Genomic DNA, 18,797 nt, shown 5'->3' with positions numbered 1-18,797 from the left:
ATGTTCGATTAATTATCTATTTTTTTCGCTGCACCAACACTAAATGTACAAAAAATCATCTATTTTTCTGGATTATTATTATATTAATCAATTAAAACACAAAATCAAAAAGAGTTTGTCGAGAATTACCAAAAAGATTAACTAGTTAGATTGGATGTGCTACTTTTTTTTTGTATTTGACGCCGATCAAATCGTTTAAAGTTCGGAAAGAAGGAGAAATTAATCAAGATATTTTGAGATGGCTGAGTTAAGGGTGTAAATTGGGCAAGGTCTGGCAGTCTAGCATGTTTCTTAATCCAGGCCAGACCAGACGAGCTTCATATTCAACTATCCAAAAAGCTCGCCAGGCAAGGTGGAAACACTTATGTTATAGCCCAAAGCTTTCCCAAAGCCATTTCCATTAAACAGGCTAGGCCAGGCATGCCATATAAACTAAGCGATTTTTATACCTTTAATGTTCTGATTTAATACTAATTTAGAATTTGGAAATCGAATGAATTATAATTTAAAACAATCTTAAATTAATCTTCTAATGCAGAATAGGAATGAAAATAAGGATTTTAACCTTCTAGTGAACATGAACGTAAAACTAAAATATGGTTCAAAAAAAAAAAACATAAAACTAAAAGTCTTAATAAAATTCAAACTGGTATCAAGTCGGATTGTTTGGTTTGGTACCAAACTAAGCAATAAAATTTAGGAAAAGTTCGACCCGCTTATTTAAGCTAACCAGACCAGACCAACACCCATAACGAGCTGTAACAGCCTTTGGACTCCTATGGGTGCAAGCAGGCTCAGGGGTATAGGCAGATTGAGTATGTTTGGGTATTAATTACAGACATGGGCCCAGTTGATTATTGACGTGAACTAGACGCCCTCTTGCAGTTGCTGGACCGTTCGTAAAGACCCACTCCCGTTTTTAAAAGGAAACGCGTCTTAACAGCCAATAGGAAATCAGAGTTTTTCGTCAGAACCAATAAGACATCACCACCTCAGCAATTGAGTGTAAGCTTCCCGGTCCCCGTCTCGATAAAAAACCCAACCATTTTTCATAATTTCGTTATTTCTTGACTTGCATTCTCCTTCTTCTTCCATACTAAAAACAGTTTCTGCGGAATAGGAGTTGGAGAACGAGAGAGATTCAGTTTGATTATCTCTCAGCAATCTCTTGCCAGATCTGTACATTTCTGTAGAGTGATAGTTTGAACCAAAAATGGAGTCTCACGGTGGAGGAGCCAGCCGTGTCATGGTGTTGTGTTTCTGCATCGCTGGAATTTGGTCAGCTTATATTACTCAAGGTGTTCTTCAAGAAACTCTGTAAGTTATCCACTTAGCTAAAACTAGTTCATAATTATCTTTTCCGTCTCTCTTTGTGTCGTGTTTTTTCCTTTTAGGGATTATTCTTTTACAAATTTCATTGTTGCCATGAGAGTGAGATCTGATGTTTATCTGATATGGGTTTCTTTTCTTTTTCTCAAAAAGAGAAATTTGCAAATTAAATCCTTGAATTTTGAGAAATGCAGGTATAGAACTTATGCGAATGAAAATAGTAATAGGTTTTGGGAAGAAATTGAGAAATTTTTTAGTCTTTGAACCTTGAAATTAGCGTTTGAAGTCATGTTGAAAGTAGGTTGGTTAATCATTATGTGGAGACATACATGAGAAAGAGTAGAAATGCCTGTGATTTGTTTACTAATTTGATTTGAAGTAATGATCTTTCTTCTTATTTACTTTGTTAGTATGTGTGCATTTCTCACCCAAAAGGATTGTTTATGCCTAGAAACATAATACTCATTTGAATATCTTTTCAATGATTTTCAGGTCCACTAAGCGCTTCGGCCCTGACGGGGAACGTTTTGAACATCTTTCCTTTTTAAACCTTGCACAAAATGTAGTTTGTTTGGTCTGGTCATTTATAAGTAAGTTTGGATATTCGCTGTTTATTAAATCTTCAGTTGATTAAGCTAGTATGGAATTTACTAATTCACGAATGTATGCGAACAGTGTTAAAGCTTTGGTCTGGAAGTAGTAGTGGTGGTGCTCCATGGTGGAGTTATTGGAGTGCCGGTATCACAAACACAATAGGTCCAGCTATGGGAATTGAAGCTCTGAAATACATCAGTTACCCAGCACAGGCATGTTTTTCTGATTGCTTCCTATCACTTACTCATTTATGTATCTTCAACATTTCTTATATTTTATTGATGCAAGGTAATAAATTGCGAAGGTGTAATTTCACAAATGATTATTTACAAGTTTTAAAGCGGAATACTGGAAAACAAAACAACGGGTTAAATGGTTCTTTATAAAGGAATGGCAGTTTTAGAAACAAAATCGTATATGGGGTCCTCTTTTATTCTTAAACTGCGCTGTTGTTCAAATTTAGAGAAGCTAATTATGGCATCTCATTCAATCTTCTCTTGTACATGCAGGTCCTAGCAAAATCGTCAAAAATGATTCCAGGTAAGATTTCTCGTGCCTAAGTTCTTGTTCTTGTGATTGGTTGAAGTTCATTGATAATCACTCTGGATATATATGGTTTTATTGCGGAAATGAAACCTAGCACACTTGCAAAAACTAAGGACCAGTAGAAAACAAATACGTAAAATTTGTCCATCCAATAAAAATAAAAAACGTTTAATCATCTTTTATTACATGCAAAAACAATAGCTAAAAGTTTTAGGCTATTCATACTATTCTTGAACCAATGACTGAACGCTAAGCAAGACTGTCTGTTCATGTTTATATCAAGGTGGATTCATGTGATCTTGTGTATCTATTTCAGTGTCTTTTCACGAATCTGTTGGCTTATATTGAGACTCAAACTCAAACCTTGTTATAACTTTCTCATTCGAGCTTTTTGTGAGAATAACTACTCACATTATTGACCGCTGCAAGCTTTACTTACATGCAGTGATGTTGATGGGCACTCTAGTCTACGGGATCAAATACACGTTGCCTGAGTACGTGTGCACCTTCCTTGTTGCTGGTGGGGTATCAGTATTTGCGCTTGCAAAGGTGAGGACCATTATATATTTTAATTCTTAGAAATGTGTTAACATTGTCTACCTAATAACTCTTTCTGTCAGTTTTCTGGAGGTTTTGGCATTATGCCCCATTTTTTTTATTTGTGTTTTCTGTTTTCTTGTTTGTTAAAATTCTTGTTATAGCCGAACTTTTCTAGCAAGAAAACTTAACAAATATTCTTGTTTGTTAAGATGTTTCGCTTACAATATTTGGAGACTAGGTTTTATTTTCTTCTAAAAATCGTTCCTTCGGTTGTTTTTGTTTATGGCAGACTAGTTCAAAGACCATAAGCAAGCTCGCTCACCCAAATGCCCCCCTTGGATATGGGCTATGTTTTCTGAACCTGACTTTTGATGGTTTCACAAACGCAACACAAGATTCTATCACATCAAGGTATGCCGATTCAAGAATATAATGTTTTGTAGTGAGGCTTATTCTGCATCTAAAATTGCTAAATCATTTTTTTCTAGTAGTAACAATTGCCGTGATGATATAATTCTGCTTCAAATCCTTAAATATTCCACTAAATGGATCAACATCACTAAACTTAGATTTTATCCTCAGGTACCCAAAGACGAGTGCATGGGACATAATGCTGGGAATGAATTTATGGGGTACCATATATAATTTGGTGTACATGTTTGGTTTGCCGTATGGTAGTGGTTTTGAGACATATCAGTTCTGCCTAAAGCATCCAGAGGCAGCATGGGACATTTTCCTCTTCTGTTTGTGTGGAGCTGTTGGTCAGAACTTCATTTTCTTGACAATCAGCCGCTTCGGCTCCTTGGCCAACACCACAATCACAACAACCCGCAAATTTGTAAGCATTGTAGTGTCTTCACTGGTGACTGGCAATCCACTGTCAGGGAAGCAATGGGGAAGTGTTATGATGGTCTTCTCTGGGCTGTCGTACCAAATATACTTGAAGTGGAGAAAGATGCAGAAAAAGAAAAAGACCACGTAAGGATTCAATATTCTTACTTTTACCAATACATTTATCTAATTAAAACCTTTTTTAGTATCATTCTGTTAGGGTATATGGGTAAAAGCCTAAGGTGTTCCTTATCCCTGAAATCTTAGATAGATTTTGTTACATGTATAACATTAATGTAATCGAAAATTGACTATTGTAAAACCACAGTTTTGATATGGGAACTTCTTTTGGTAACATTTTTGTAGCAACTTTTTTTTTTGCGAATTAATCTGTGTAAGTTGTAAATGCTACAAGTTGTGTTTTTGAATGTCTTATATTGGGTTTTCAGTGCCGGTTTCTTTTTTTGCTTGCTCAGAAGTGGTCATTAGAATTGGGCAGTTCATTATTCCTTGATATTCATCAAAATGTGTTTGGCATATACAATTTTCTGTTAAAACCCTTTCTGAGAAGATGTGAAAGAAGTATTAGTAGTGGGATATGTCAAGATTTTAGGTTGTCATTGTGATGTTACTAACTTACTGCAAATCAGTCTTTGAAACTGTATATTTTTTTTGTAAATCTTGGGGGCAAATTGTTCATGTTATGGTAGGACCCTTCCCCCAAGTTGATGAGTGCTCTTTTTGTTAGTGTTTCCCTCTTTTCCATCTAAAACATTTTGACCACAAGTTCTCACTGTCTCTCAAAACCCTTCATTTCCCACAAACAGAGTATGACAAGGGACATGACGAGACCTCCTAAAACCAGGAGAAAGCAAGAAAGTTGTTCTTCTTCACCTGTAAGTGAAACCACATTCTTCTCTTACAGCTTTTCTTTTTTCTACTAAATCTCTTTTTCTCTTTAATAATGATTTTTTTAATATATATTTTGGATGAGTTTTTGTTAGGGTTTCTTCAGATGTGTCTTAGAATCGGAAATTGTTTTGTTTCAAGTTAGGTTGATAACATGCATAATGTTGAAGGAAAACAAATTGTAGAACAAGAGCTTCATACCACACAAAACCAATATAACATACTCCATTTGAAAGTTACAGCCTTCTTCTTACATCCCTCAAACAACCAGGAAAATACAACACAAACTAAAATCTTCTTCTTATTCTATACCTTCTCTGCACCCCGAAATAAAACCGAGAATTGACGTAGCTTTCAACTTCTTGTTGATTTGTTCTCCCTTGATTGAATGGGAGGTGTCTATCTATTTTTGTAATTAGTCACACTCTTAAAAAACCTAGTGACTCTATAATGCTTGATATGTACATAATCATATCACGGGAAATCTGGATACAAATTAAACCAGAAAGACATCTTCGATGGGAAGATTAGAACGATTAAAAGAATTAGGCAAAACACACTGATACTCAATGCGAGTATTTTGAAAGGTGTTCGTGTGTCTGTTGATTAGCAGAGACAGAACACACTATGACTGAAGGGTTAATGCAGATCATAAGACGCCTTTTTGATAAAATCAGGCGAATAATTGTCTGCGTATCATCAAAAATAAACTCAACCGAAAACAGATTAAAAAAGGACTGTATATGGGAAATTGAGTGCTCAGAAGATGAGCTAAACTTTTTCTCCATCACAAAGGTTATAGGTATGAGAAATTGGAACTGGTTATTAGAGACTTTGGAGGAGGGATCTTTTGCATGGAGGTGGTTGGGAATGGTTTGAACTTGGGTTGGGGGGTGATGATGCTGAACCAAACGTTTTCAGTAAGAAATTTCTTTCCTGAAAAATACACGACCGAAAAAAGGGAGCGGTTAGTATCATAATGAAACTTCTGAGCTAAGAAGCACAAAAAAATGGATTTTGACAATTCACATTTGCTCCCGATAGAAAGCGTCTCCTGTAAACAAGTAAGCCACAAAATGCAGATACCATTACTCAAATGTCTAAGTTAGGTGATCTAAGTGGCATCTTACTCACTCTAGTCCAACACTACTGCAATTCCGATGTTAAGCTCGGATTGAAGAAGAGCGATTCAGATGTGAAAATACCTACTATAGTCTTAAATATAAAAAGACATGCCCCACTGCTACGTAGTACTTAAATCTCGGTAATGCCGCAAGTCAGTATTGAAGACACATTTCTATTTTGGACTTGATAAAGTTTAGCTAATTCATTCTTCGTTCATTTCCTATGCGATTTTCTGCTTAATATGTTAGTCCATCTTAGGATGCTAAGGGAGATGTGAGAATTTTAACAATCAGATGACTTACACTTTCAGAAAATAGTGGGGTTGGAATTGCTGCTCCAAATGACCGGAAAAGTGGGGTTACTTTGACTGGGGAACTGAATTCAGCATTTGACATGGCAGGAACAAGCTGATCAGTTCCTTTTGGCTCAGCAGAGGACGCTAAGAGTCCAACTGCATTAAGAACAAAGTGTTTATTTTTCGTAGCGACAAGAAAATTATAAACTTTGGAATACTGTTGAGAGAATATGTACAAGGCTTTAAATAATCACCTTGAGTAACTACCGTCCCAGTGTGAAATTCTTCCGAACCACCTGCATCAGCGTTATTACCTGCCCCAACATTGGCAACTCCAGAGCACAAGAACCCATCCTCACCACCAGTACCATCACTCTCTAGTAATGTAATGGACTGTGGCTCAACACCAGTAGCTTGGTATAATGAACAGACCTCACCCTGAGGTAGTTCAATTTTCTCGCCTGCTGAAGACTGGAGTGTTGATTCTGTGCTGTTTCCAGAACTGCCTGAAGACTCCTCGTGTAAATCTTGTTGTCTAAATATTAAAGTAAAAATCAGACAGATGAAAATGGTGCCTAATAAATATATTGCAACTGCTACAGTTCACGATTCTGTTTACCTCCAGTGTAGGTGGCCTCCAAAGGTATTACTTCTCAAGTCCTCTATCAATTCCTTCAAGCCTTCTAGGTGAAAATCTGTGTCTGGCAACTCACTTTGTAGTTGATTGCTTTTGTGGTTTCTGTTTAAGAAGTCTTGAAGTTCCTGAATCAATGATTTGACAAACATTAGAAGACACGCATAAGTCTGTTCATCTTTATCATTGTATAAACTTTTTATTAGAGGCAATGTCCATTCGAAATCTATGGATGATTTCGTTAGGTTGCTTTACAGAAAATGCAACATCAGTTTACTATCATCACCTTCCACGCATTGTCAAGACTTTGATTGTTGCCCTCTGAATTGACTTTTGCTGCAAGCGAGCTGAGCAGTTCCGCTTGTTGCATTAAAACCGTGATCCTTGGATCGTTCCGTTTAAGAAATGTAGCTTGACCATTACTCTTGCCTACTGTTTTGCATCAGCAAAGTCAGCATATTGGTAAGGGAAAAAAAGAACAAAAACAAAGAAAACCTGTCAAATGAGAAGTATTCAGTGGGGAATTTCCTTTTTTTAAAGCATATTCAATGAGGAAACGAAAAAGCAGCAGAACTCCTTCCAGTATGCGAATTCATTCATTTCAATTTTAGGCATAATAACACTTGAAGTTCGGTTACTAATACATCTGTTTTCAATGTTTCAGCCTTAGCCTTCTCTATGGATGATGTATCTAATCGATCTTGAAAAGCTGGAAATTACCATCTGTTGATGTTACGCTAATGGTGTTGCTGACATGTTGCTGAGTTGGCAAGTTATCAACCCCATGAGACTTTGGAAATATTACTGCAAAGGGTGGTCTCAGCTGTTGAGCGTCTGTCGTCCCACACAACCCAAGTAATCTTCCTTCATGATCGCAATTTTCGGCTACATCAGAAATGTTGGTCCTGCATTAGAACACATTATAAGTGACATTCATGAAATATCATAGCTAGTTGCTTCCTGCCTTGAAATATTACCTCATCTTCTTCAGAGGTGCAGTAGATTCAGATGTTCCATCTGTAACAAGCCCATTTTGAAATAAAACCCTCTTATTATTCGGGTTGGTGCATAAACTTTTGTTTTCTTTCAATATTGTCTCATGCTTCGCTCGTTTCTTGCACAGGGTAGTGAACCGATTCTTCACTGCATTATCTGTTCTGCATCAAAAAAAATTATTCATTTAAGACTGCTGCACTAACAAGAGGCTTTTCTCTGGAAAAAAGGAGATTTGAACATAATGTTTAATAGTTTACCTGCCTGAAACTACCTTTGCAATTTCAGTCCACCTGTTGCCAAATATCTTCTGAGCCTGAACACAAATCTTTGGAGTTAAGACCAAAGCACAGTCACTAGCACTTCTCATAAAGATGGAAACAACGAAGGCAACACTCATGTTAACATGTGGAAACATCATAAGATGCTTTCAGAACTAAAAAGCAACCATAAGAAAAGATCCCATTCATGATGAAGAATATAATACACAAGAAGATCATGTTTTCATCTGGTGGTTTATGGACAGCTAGTGGAACTTTATCTGCAACCCAAATTACCTCACACAAAACCATGTCTTCCTCTGGTGACCAACCTCCTTTCTTGAAATCTGAATTCAAGTAAGTATACCATCTGCAATGGTATTATAAAATTCAAAAATCCCACTAAACTGATTATGATTAAGATTAACAGAAAGGAACGTTTTCGATAGTTTATTATTTGTTTACCTTCTTCTACACTGTCTGGTTGTTTTATCCTTGAATTTATTTGCAATAATAGCCCAACTGAACCGGAAAATATAGCTCAGAGTTAAATTCCGATGCATAGAAAATAAAAATGATCAGAAGGAAAGATGAATAAAAACACTGAATAGTACTTCTCAGTTCCATTGATACTGATCTGCTCCCTTAAGATATCATCTTCCTGCATTTTAATTTAGATAAAACCCGAATTAGAACTAAATACTATTGATTCAGAACTAAAAACAAAACAGTAGAATCAGAATCGGAAGAAGAAGAAGAGGTGTAGTAGACCTGTTGAGTCCAAGTAACGATGTGTCTTTCTTTCTGTTTGGCAGATTCCGACTTGAGATTGCGAGTTTCTTGATGCTTCATGCTTGATACTGATTCTTTTTATCTTTCTCTGTCACTTCTACGTTTCTTCTTATTTCTTTATCATCAATAACCGGCATATTATTGATAAGCAAGGCTTACGAAATTGCAGAAAAAGACTACTGTTCGATTTCGTTTACACGAGACTACTACTGTTTCAGCTTAATCGTTTCAATATTCCTTGAAGAAATTTACATTGGATTCTGTCCTTTCAAGCCACACTTAAATCCAATGAAAATTTCAGATTCTTGATAGAGTTGTCTGCGACGGTTATAAGCTTCTCAGATTGAATAAACGAAATCGACAGCAATCTCCGTCTAAGAAACTGGTTACTAGTACTATCTATCAGTAAACTACGATCTACTAAACTTATTATTATCTCCGGTAGATATAGAAGTAAGAATTTATAAAATCATGATGATTGTCCACCCTTTTTACAAATTGATCATTTCGTAAAAGGTAATCTCTGTATTTCTACTTGAAATCTTTGTAGACCGGAGAGACATTCGTAGCAGAAGAATGATCTCAGATTTCTACTGTGAAATAGAACAAGGATACGAGTTGAAATGGGTAAGGGGGGTACTACTGTGTGCATGTGAAGTACTACTAAAGATGGGAATCGTAAAGTCAAGAGAGCTTTTTGGAGTTTGTAATTTTTATTTTTCTGATCCTTTTAGGTTTTTGTTTTGGGGGCATCTGTTTGTATGTTTATTTATTTAGTTAAGTTTGGTTTTCTGCGCGCGTATGAAGAGGAGTCTGAAATCCACGAGAATATTAATAATCCCATAGACTATGAGCAGTAGATGAGGGACTTGTGAGGTAAATCATCATTCATACTGTTTTTAACGATAGATGACGTTCTTCGTGACCCCTCCTCTTTCACTGCTTTTCAATGCTACTATCTTTTACTTTCTCTGTCCATCACACATTATGGATGGAAACACACAACGCTCCCTCACACCTTAGTTTACTCTACGCTCCTCTCTCTCTCTCTCTTTCTAACAATGCTGGGTGCTGTTAGTTTGTTTTCAAAATCCAGCTCTATTGCTGTTCCGTGCACACACCCAGCTCTATCGGAAGTTAACCATTATCTTAAGTACCGAACTAGCTTGTATTTTATTGTTTCCTAAAAGGTTCCAACTCAGTACTGACTAGCTTAGTATTTAAACCTGTACAACGGTTACTGTAGCAGTTACTAAAGTGGACCGTGGAGATTTTGGATTAGTGTGTGGGCAACTAGGCATGACAGTTGTCCAAGACTGTGCGAATCTGAACTTGTTGTTTACAAAACCCGATGTTGTTGTGACTAAAATTCCCTCCCTAGTACTCGGTTTCTTTCTGTTAACGGTTTGTTATTTTAATCTGGGTACGTGGATAAAATGTCGGGAGAACTTACTTGGACTGCTAGAGTATTTGTGCAGGGTATTACAGATCAACTTTCATTTTAATAGTGTAGTTTAAAACATGACCGTTATAAGGAATCCACCGTTGTGCGCTTTAATCTGACATTTTCTTTATACTGTTATCTTGGTTTAGTAGCCCGGCTAGATTGGGTTATACACAATGAAACGAAATAAGGTCATTTTGAAGTAAAAAATGCCTATTAACCAAATATTTTCTAAATGGTTAAATTGTCCCCACAATGATTAACTCTAATTTAATTGAAATGATTAGATTAGTTAAATTAGTTAGATTAGTTAATTGATTTATAAGTTGGGTTTTAGAAATAATCTAGAGGGAGAATTAGAATGAAGTAGTAGAGGAAGTTTTGGCGGGGAAAAAGTTAGGGTTTTTGAGAAATTTGTGATATGAGTGATTCTAATCCTGATTTAGAAGTAGGGGACACTACAAAACAGAGGGATTTTAGTGACGGTTACTAAACCGTCACAAATAGCAGAAAAACGTCACAAAAATTAATTTTGCGACGGTCAAAATCCGTCGTTACTACCGGAGTCACGAATGTTTTTTGTGACGGTTTACCTCTTTGTGTGGCGGTTTGGTCAACCGTCACCAATAAAATTTCTAATTGTGGCGCTTATTGGCCGTCACCAATTGTACTACCACTGCCGGCTAAATTTTTCTAGCAACGGCTGCCTGTCGGATTTTTGTATTTGTGACGGTTTCACAAACCCTCACTAATATTTTTCGGCCGGTATTGGTCACCGGTAAACGGTAACCGGTAACCGGCGGCAGATTTTAGATTCTAAGTATCCTCAAAAACCTTAGGTTTTTCAGAACATAAACTTACACCATTTCATATTAAAAAGAAACTAAACTTAATAATAGAAACTTGCATTCATAACAAAGTTTTACATTGAAACTTGCATATATGTAAGATTATTGTTTTTGAATCAGAAATCTGGGCAATAGAATAACACCCAGAGAGTTCAAAAAGGTAGTAACTAAGCTTAAAAACATCTAAAGTGCCTGTGTAAAGTTTGGGACAAACTTTAAACACCCCTGATGGCATGAAAACAAAAAAATGCATCATCCCATTCCCTTATATTCAAAAAAACAAGCACCTGTATATCAGTCACCCATTCATATATACCAACATCTTCCATTCATGGACTGTTCCTGATCTCCGCGTCAGTCGATGAAGTAACAGTCTTGTATGTCCTGTAACATATAAACCATTTCAAGCATTATCAGCTGCTATGAATCTTCAGTTCAGAAGAGCAAGGGACTACAAAACGTAATATGTCAAATCTATTGAATTCAATTGGGCTAGCAAGTCTACCATCATATTTTCATATTTGTGCATATCAAACCACATACGAATTGAACTAGCCATAGCATTACAAAAACTACCAGCGATGTAAAATTATGGATCTAAATGTATGCTTACAAGTTACAACAATATACTTAATTTCAAATCCACCCGAACACCATGATAAGGAGCAGTGTAGCACATGCCAAAAATCAAAGGTATGAGGATTAGAGTAAAAAAAATATTTGATACCAAAACACACAGGCCAAAATGACCAAATTGCATAACAAAGGGTTTGGTTATGTGCCAAGCAATTAGACATAACCAAGTTTTCTTGAATAAAGACCATTTGTAACACCAAGAGCAAAACACATAACAAATTTATAAGTTGAGATCACTAGAATGCAACTTCAATACACAATTATGAGTACACAAATATATAAATCCTGATCAGCTGTTTGATCTTGTTCTATGTAATGGTTGCAAATCAAATGTACACCTTGGTCCTTGAATAACAAGAAAGCTCTATTATACGTGGCTAAAAAACAAAATGGTTGATGTACATACGAACGAAAAGATCACCACTGGAGAAAAAAAAGCTACAAGCAAGTGATGGAAACTCTGTTGCAGTGATGATGGCATGAGTTCTGTTGTTTCAGCAGGTAAACACCATGAAACATTGCGATTACAGTTTCAAATAATGATTAAGGGTCGGACGACTCGGACCACATAAAGTTTTAATAGATCGACTGAGTAATAGACACCATATTAGGATTAAACATAAATTTGATGGGAACCATAAGTTTGACCCCTGATGTCAGACTACTACTAACATAATAGTGCGAAACGAGACCCTTAATGTGCAGCACTTATTTAGCTAAATCTTTCCTCACCAAAATTTTGCTAGTAGGAGGTATCCTCCGCGACTAAGTTTTCAATCACCTTACTGTAAGACCCACTAAAGTGACATGGAAGTAGTCCCAACAGGTACAAAACTACACAATATTAAGATAAGTTGTCATTGGTTATCATTAACATCAGACAATGAACAATGTTAATTACTACAGCACGCATGGCGAACACTTCAAATAAAGAAAATGATGAATTAAGTAAGTTACCCTGGACTAGGATGCCCATTTGACAGGCTTGCGGATGGGGGATGTCGTCCTGGTAATGGTATCTGAAGCGTCTTGAGAGCAAACATTTGGAGATCTGTTACCAACCCATTCATCCTATTAACATCTGCAACCTAATAAAGTCACAACCAACGGATTTTAACGCAAGTCTGAAGTAACACAGTCACCACAAAATACAATTTGTATTTGCAATACATATCCATGAGGGACCAGGAATTCTGCTTATGCCAAGTTTCACAACCATATGAAGTTAAAGAGGCTTACATTCTATATGTGTGTACGTGAAGTTATCCAGCATTACAACTTTTTTCCCATTCTTTCATTGCCCATAATCAATAAATAATTATATGTAAGCATTAAGAGTTTGCACAATACCAAAGTTTATTTAGATTCCCTCCTACTAACACTGTCAGCCAAATAGAAAATAGAATATATTGTCCTGTAAACAGACTATGTTTTCCTAAGGCAAATTAATCATTTTCTCAACCTATAACAAAAAAGCTAATTTTGTAGCCGTGTAGAGTGACTTGACTCTAGTTACCACCATTATCTTTCTTAACTGTATATTATGACATCGACTTCCTGTTGGGAGAGGGCTCACCAGTTTATTCACTATCTTTCCTGAACAAATGCGCTGACTGGTGTGTCTGTATTACAGACTCAAAATGTGCACCAACTAATGGTGCGTCAGGTCATCCAACGTAGATGTTCCCACAGCCTAATTTTGATAGATCAAACAAGGTCCCAGTAACCTCAAACATGCAATTCAAATAAACATCTTGTATGAGCCAATTCAGTTTCAAAGATGAGGATAGATGACGAAGCATAAGTTCAATTTCAGAGTTAAAATGTCATGAGAGATGGATTACCTTCCACTGAGTTATCTGGTTGAGAATCTTCGGTTCAATAACATCTTTTGAATACTCAAAACTAGGACCTTCTTCTAACTTCTTTAGAGGTGTTCGTATAGCCTGCAACGATATAATTAGAGAACAAGTTTGTAGACAGCAAGCTAAACACACTTCCACAAACAGTTTTTTCAACTAATATAAGAAAGCCATACCCTATCAGATACCTCAGTCTTTTCCAGTGAATTGGCCGTGTTTACAACTTTAGACATTGCCCCTGTTTAGCTCGAAATTTGCAATCCTTCTTAATGTCACTCGAAGATACTGAATGTGATGTTTCTTCTATTAACTTCTTCATTCTACACATTTTCGTTCAAAATATATCCAGGCACAACCAAAACGTATTTAAGACTTTCAAAAAATAAAGTAAGCCAACCACAGAGTCCTCTAACAGCAGTACGGTAAGGGTTAAAATACATGAACATAAATTGTTTACCTCTTTACTGTTTCAGCGTCAAGCCGTCAACCGGAGGTTCTGAACTGATTAGAAATAAACATTCTCTTCCTCTTCAGAACTTTTTGTTGGCTTGATTGAGGAGACTGCACATTGGTCTTTACTGCAACATTAAGAAATACGATATGAAGTTTACATTAGATGTTTTCTTAATTTTGTAGTGTAGTGATGCAACAAAAATGGTCAGGGTCATACAGATACCTGCAAAAACTTGAGGTCTACAGCATTTCAATTTGTATCTTCACCACCCTATGCTATTCCAAAACAATTGAATTCGACTCCATTAAAATTATTAACCTGAACCGGAGATAATAGTTGGAACTTGTAAACATTCATCATTAACCCCATCATTCAAAATTTTCTTTCTAAATCAAATCTAACCTCGAATTGAGCTTAATCCATCTTCAATTTCATCTTTTCCCCCATTATTTCGCTGCACAAATCATATATATATATGTCACTCAGAAACCCTATTTTCTAGTTCTTCTCCCTATTTCGCTGACATGGTTGTTGAGAAGCTCCTCCGTCTTCTACAACCCTTTAATTCTTCTTCGTGAACTTAACAACAGTTCAATCTTCTCCATGTTCTTAACCAAAATCGAAAATCGAAAGAAGGAATTCTGGTTTTATGAACCAAAATCGAAAGAAGAATTGAACTAAAAAAACTTTTGTTCATAGAACAGATCCATTAATAGAACAACATATCGAGAAGAGACGAACAAGTTGGTAGCAGAGAAGAGAAGACACGAGAGCAAACCTAGCTATCAATTCTTCTCTTCTTCTTTAGCGGCGGAGAAAAATGGATAACGGTAAGGGGAAAAAAATGAATAAAACCAGATATTTTGAGAAGATAAGGCAAAAAATTAACGGAGTGACGGCTGAGAAACCGCAGCCATTACTCTGCCGGGAAATTATTTCTTATGTCGGAAGCACCAAACCGACCAAATAAAACTCTTCCATTGACTAATCCTACCATTTCCTACGGTTGGTCAAAACACCCTCACAAATAGTAACTATTTGTGACGCCCCTAAAAAAACCCTCACTAATAGGACCTGTTTTTATAGTGGGAGCTTTCAAATTTCCCTCCTACAGATGAGTACTTGTATGATGATCTACCAAATCATGATCAAATGGATTATTTGCATGATGCTCACTTTTATTTTCCTCAAACTCAAGATGGTTATGGAAGTGATGAATGTGTTGAGCCACATGAAGAACCTATTGAACCATTACAAGAAAAGGGAGATGAAAATAATCAGGTACAAAGGTTACGTGGTGAAGAATGTGATTTTTCCATGCAAAAAGATGGATTTTATATTTGTTTTTTTCACTTTTGCTGCCAAGTATCGGAAAAGTCGACGATTGTCGACCTTAACGACCACACTCGCCGGCATTATTTCTCTTGAAGAAAATACCGACTTTTCATGAGCAGTAATGTGGTCGGAAGGTTCTAAAAATTAAAACCTGCCGACGTTTCCTCAGTAGTAACATAGCCGACAGGTTATAAAATTTGAACCTTGCCGACTATTTAATTTTTGCAGCACAGGAGACATATTTGGAACATGTTTAAGACGGCAGGGTTTTGGAATCATCGACCTTGCCGACTTTTATATGGTCGGCAATGAAAAGTTTTTATATCATGCCGGCTATTGTATGGTCGGTACTGTTTTTTATGTAGACCATGCCGACTATTGTAGTATATGTCAACTAACTTTTGATGTTTTATAGATTGTTGCATTGGTACCGATGACGGATCAGCCTCAAGATCACAGTACTAGGGGTACTGATACTTCCGCACATTACGCTAATGATTTGGAGTGAGAGGATAAAAAGGACGCGGTCAATTGGATTGTTGAGAAAGCAAAAGCGAAGATGTGCGTTCTAGTGAAAAATACCCAACAAAAAGATACACGGTTTGAAATGGTATGCGAGTGTTATGGGTCGCCGGACGCAAGTCACAAGAGAAAGGGTTATGTGTATGATAAGAATACGACAGGGTGTACAAGACGAAGTCAAAGAAGTGTGGATGCCCATTCAAGATTACATTTTGGAGGAACAAAGAAACCGGTAACGTGTGGAGAATGAGTAGAGTTGATGTTGGTTGGCATAACCATAAAGATCCGGAAACTCTTGTTGGGAATTGTCAAGTTGCCAAGTTGAAACCGCACGAGTTCGAACAAGTAAGAACAAGTTGGGGAATTAAACCAAGCAAGCTCCTTCGTAAGTTCAAGAGGGATGGAAAGAGTAACCTCTCTTCATTGTCTACAATTTATGCGGCCAAGGGAACTATCAAAAGAATTGAATGGGATGGAAGAAAGGTGATGGAAGAATCGCAATGGTTAGTACACAAATACAACTACACGGTGAGACACCATGAGTCATCGGAGGGCTTGGTGGATCGTATTTTTCTTGCACATCCCGATATGATTCAATTGGCGCGTTGATTTTACCAAGTTTTGTTTATGGATTGTACTTATAAGACGAATAGGTACAACATGCCTTTGTTGAACATTGTAGGACGAACCCCGGATAAGCAATCGTTCACGGTGGCATGGTGTTTTATGGATCATGAGAAGGATAATAGCTATATTTGGGCATTGGAAACTTTGAAGCTTCTCTACCACGAAGACGAGACTCCTGGGATTATAGTGACCGACAATGAGAAAGCAATAATGAACGCCGTGAGGATAGTTTTTCTAAATGCACAAAATTTGCTTTGAACTTGGCATATACAATGCAATCTTAGAAAGAATTGTAGGAATCATATACAAAAACCGAAGGCAAAGAAAGGTACTAAACGTGAAAAGGAGGAAGATGAACATCTTAGCAAACTAACTAAAGAGGAGCGAGAGAAGGAGAAAGAGAAAGAATATGAAGAATGGAAAGCAGACGAGATCAAATTTGGGTTATTCATGAATGCGTGGGATAAAGTGGTTTGGTCGATGAGTGTGGAAAGATATGAGTTAAACTTGAAAGATTTCGAGGATGAGTGGGGCGTTGATTACCCCAAAGTAGTGGCATATCGCTAGATACAATGGTTGATGCCACAAAAAAAAAAGTTTGTGTATCCTTTTACTTACGACTATAAACATTTCAAACTTGAGTCCACAAGTATGGTAGAGAAATCTCATGGGAGACTAAAAGGTCTACTTTTCACAAGTCAAAATGGGATTGTGACGGTGCAACATGCTATCCATAAGTACACTAATAATGATATCGACAAGATAAGAAAGCAGTTCGAAGAAAGTAGGTTCCGGAAGTTGAAGGAGTTTAAGTAGGATGATTTGTTGCTTGTTGGTATACATAGAAACGTCTCGCATTGGGAAATACGTTTCATGATGAGACATCTCTCATTGTATAAAAAGTATAAAAGGTATGAAGACCCGAGCACTCCTTGTAAGTGTAGGATAATGAAGGCTATCGGACTTCCATGTCTTCATAAGCTTGGCGCGTATAAAACTCCCATTCCTATTGAAGATATCGATCCTTATTGGAAGCAACTATCTTTCAAACCGGCTCCAAGAGAAGATCCCGATGAAGAGTTTGGCGACATGGAACTTGGGAGAATAATCCTCGAAAAGAACCCCAAGTTGAATAGGTTGGAAAAACAAACTATGAAGCACAAGTTGATGCCGATTGTTTACCCTTTTATGGAAGAACTTCAAGAACCAGCAAAACAAGATCCTAATGGTAGACCACCTAACACAAAGACGAGGGCGGAAAAAAGGGAACAAATTAAAGAGTATTTGAGTAAAAAGTGCGATCAATCCGAAAGGGAACAAATTAAAGAGCATTTGAGTACAAAGTACGATCCATCCGGACATGTTTATACCAAGGCGCAATACAAGGAGGATCCAGCTAAAAAGAAAAGAGGTCGTCTGTGGAAAGAAACAACTACACCAACGGTTTCAAACTTGAATCCAAATAGAACTCCACTTCTTGAGAGTCAATCAAGTGTGGAATTTGTTGTAAAGAAAAGGGGTCGGCCAAGGAAGGATTCAACTACACCAACGGTCTCAAACTTGAATCCAAATGACACTCTACCTCTTGAGAGTCAAGCAAGCCAAGGAGATGTTGCTAAGAAAATAGGTCGTCCAATGAAGTTAGTACAACCGGTGTTGCAAGAGTATCGCGTACAACTCCCTCTAATTATTCAAGAGTTCGTTATTGGTACCGACGACGTCCCAGAAGATGGAAATTGTGGGTTTCACGTTGTCTCGCAACAATTGAGACACCTAAGTGGAGAGGTTGAGGAGAATCTCACCCAATCCCAATACATAAGAAAAAAGATGGCCGCCCGACTAGAAAACGACAAGGAGTTTCATATCTCAATGATGCTAGAAGGTTCCATGGAGGACAAAGAAGCAACTTTTAAAGATTTTCTAACTAGTGTTAAAGGCCCGGAGGGAAATGCACTGGTCAAATGGGAGCATTGGATGAGAATGCCGGAGTGTGGCCATCTATTGGTGGATACGTGGTCATGCGTGGTACATTTTTTAGTAAGGGACTATCTATAGCATTTTCACCGAAACATGCGGTTTGTGTGGAGAAACTCAAGCATAGAAGAATTGTCATGGCTTTGGTGGATAAAAATCATTTTATTGGTCTACAACTTAATAAGGAATGTCCATTACCTCCTCTTTGTATGTTTAGTTTTTGGGAGAAGTTCACAAACAACAAGAG

At 37.0% G+C, this 18,797-nt stretch overlaps 3 protein-coding genes and 1 long non-coding RNA gene across 11 annotated transcripts; 2 read left to right on the top strand and 2 right to left on the bottom strand.

Moving 5' to 3' along the window:
- The first annotated feature begins 1,077 nt into the window (after positions 1–1,077).
- Positions 1,078–4,205, top strand: LOC113318699 (UDP-galactose/UDP-glucose transporter 3). The gene is made up of 7 exons (XM_026566917.1): positions 1,078–1,317; positions 1,822–1,919; positions 2,005–2,135; positions 2,433–2,463; positions 2,915–3,018; positions 3,299–3,420; positions 3,592–4,205. Exons 1-7 carry the CDS (start codon positions 1,214–1,216, stop codon positions 3,989–3,991), a joined length of 990 nt encoding a protein of 329 aa, XP_026422702.1. The 5' UTR covers positions 1,078–1,213; the 3' UTR covers positions 3,992–4,205.
- A 385-nt stretch (positions 4,206–4,590) lies between these two features.
- On the top strand, positions 4,591–7,893 carry LOC113318416. Its single transcript, XR_003344529.1, has 2 exons — positions 4,591–4,736; positions 7,468–7,893. It is a non-coding gene; the product is annotated as an uncharacterized LOC113318416 (long non-coding RNA).
- LOC113318415 (transcription factor MYB124-like) lies at positions 4,929–9,625 on the bottom strand. 3 transcript variants are annotated; one of them, XM_026566584.1, is made up of 12 exons: positions 8,828–9,625; positions 8,671–8,717; positions 8,522–8,578; positions 8,354–8,426; positions 8,057–8,112; positions 7,781–7,960; positions 7,524–7,708; positions 7,090–7,232; positions 6,789–6,931; positions 6,424–6,704; positions 6,177–6,325; positions 4,929–5,685 (listed from the first exon to the last, which is right to left on the bottom strand). In XM_026566584.1, the coding sequence occupies exons 1-12, from the start codon at positions 8,906–8,908 to the stop codon at positions 5,575–5,577; spliced, it is 1,506 nt and encodes a 501-aa protein (XP_026422369.1). In that variant the 5' UTR covers positions 8,909–9,625; the 3' UTR covers positions 4,929–5,574. The 3 variants fall into 3 exon arrangements, with proteins under 3 accessions (XP_026422369.1, XP_026422370.1, XP_026422366.1); XM_026566585.1 differs by having other exon boundaries at positions 7,090–7,235; positions 7,781–7,955; positions 8,061–8,112; positions 8,828–9,624; XM_026566581.1 differs by having other exon boundaries at positions 7,090–7,235; positions 8,828–9,623.
- Positions 9,626–11,181: 1,556 nt separating this feature from the next.
- Positions 11,182–14,916, bottom strand: LOC113317196. 6 transcript variants are annotated; one of them, XR_003343325.1, is made up of 7 exons: positions 14,315–14,916; positions 14,096–14,216; positions 13,815–13,958; positions 13,621–13,722; positions 13,353–13,503; positions 12,734–12,864; positions 11,182–11,524 (listed from the first exon to the last, which is right to left on the bottom strand). XR_003343325.1 is itself a non-coding variant. In XM_026565333.1 (7 exons), the coding sequence occupies exons 4-7, from the start codon at positions 13,869–13,871 to the stop codon at positions 11,470–11,472; spliced, it is 345 nt and encodes a 114-aa protein (XP_026421118.1). In that variant the 5' UTR covers positions 13,872–13,958; positions 14,096–14,216; positions 14,315–14,410; positions 14,495–14,916; the 3' UTR covers positions 11,182–11,469. The 6 variants fall into 6 exon arrangements, 4 of the variants coding, with proteins under 4 accessions (XP_026421118.1, XP_026421119.1, XP_026421120.1 ...); XR_003343326.1 differs by having other exon boundaries at positions 12,734–12,827; XM_026565333.1 differs by lacking the exon at positions 13,353–13,503 and having other exon boundaries at positions 14,315–14,410; positions 14,495–14,916.
- Positions 14,917–18,797: the final 3,881 nt, after the last annotated feature.

This window comes from Papaver somniferum, chromosome 10 (assembly GCF_003573695.1).
Source record: "Papaver somniferum cultivar HN1 chromosome 10, ASM357369v1, whole genome shotgun sequence".
NCBI lineage: Eukaryota > Viridiplantae > Streptophyta > Magnoliopsida > Ranunculales > Papaveraceae > Papaver > Papaver somniferum.
This window is presented reverse-complemented; position numbering and strand designations above follow the sequence as displayed.

Excerpts from the sequence above, each read along its gene's own strand:
- LOC113318699 (XM_026566917.1), top strand. The coding sequence starts at position 1,214 with ATGGAGTCTCACGGTGGAGGAGCCAGCCGTGTCATGGTGTTGTGTTTC. Across the intron at positions 1,318-1,821 it reads GGTGTTCTTCAAGAAACTCT|GTCCACTAAGCGCTTCGGCC; the intron begins GTAAGTTATCCA and ends AATGATTTTCAG. Across the intron at positions 2,136-2,432 it reads ACATCAGTTACCCAGCACAG|GTCCTAGCAAAATCGTCAAA; the intron begins GCATGTTTTTCT and ends TTGTACATGCAG.
- LOC113318415 (XM_026566581.1), bottom strand. The coding sequence starts at position 8,908 with ATGAAGCATCAAGAAACTCGCAATCTCAAGTCGGAATCTGCCAAACAG. Across the intron at positions 8,113-8,353 it reads AAGACATGGTTTTGTGTGAG|GCTCAGAAGATATTTGGCAA; the intron begins GTAATTTGGGTT and ends ATTTGTGTTCAG. Across the intron at positions 6,705-6,788 it reads GGAGGCCACCTACACTGGAG|ACAACAAGATTTACACGAGG; the intron begins GTAAACAGAATC and ends TTTAATATTTAG.
- LOC113317196 (XM_026565333.1), bottom strand. The coding sequence starts at position 13,871 with ATGTCTAAAGTTGTAAACACGGCCAATTCACTGGAAAAGACTGAGGTA. Across the intron at positions 12,865-13,620 it reads ACCAGATAACTCAGTGGAAG|GTTGCAGATGTTAATAGGAT; the intron begins GTAATCCATCTC and ends TGACTTTATTAG. Across the intron at positions 11,525-12,733 it reads AATGGGCATCCTAGTCCAGG|GACATACAAGACTGTTACTT; the intron begins GTAACTTACTTA and ends TATATGTTACAG.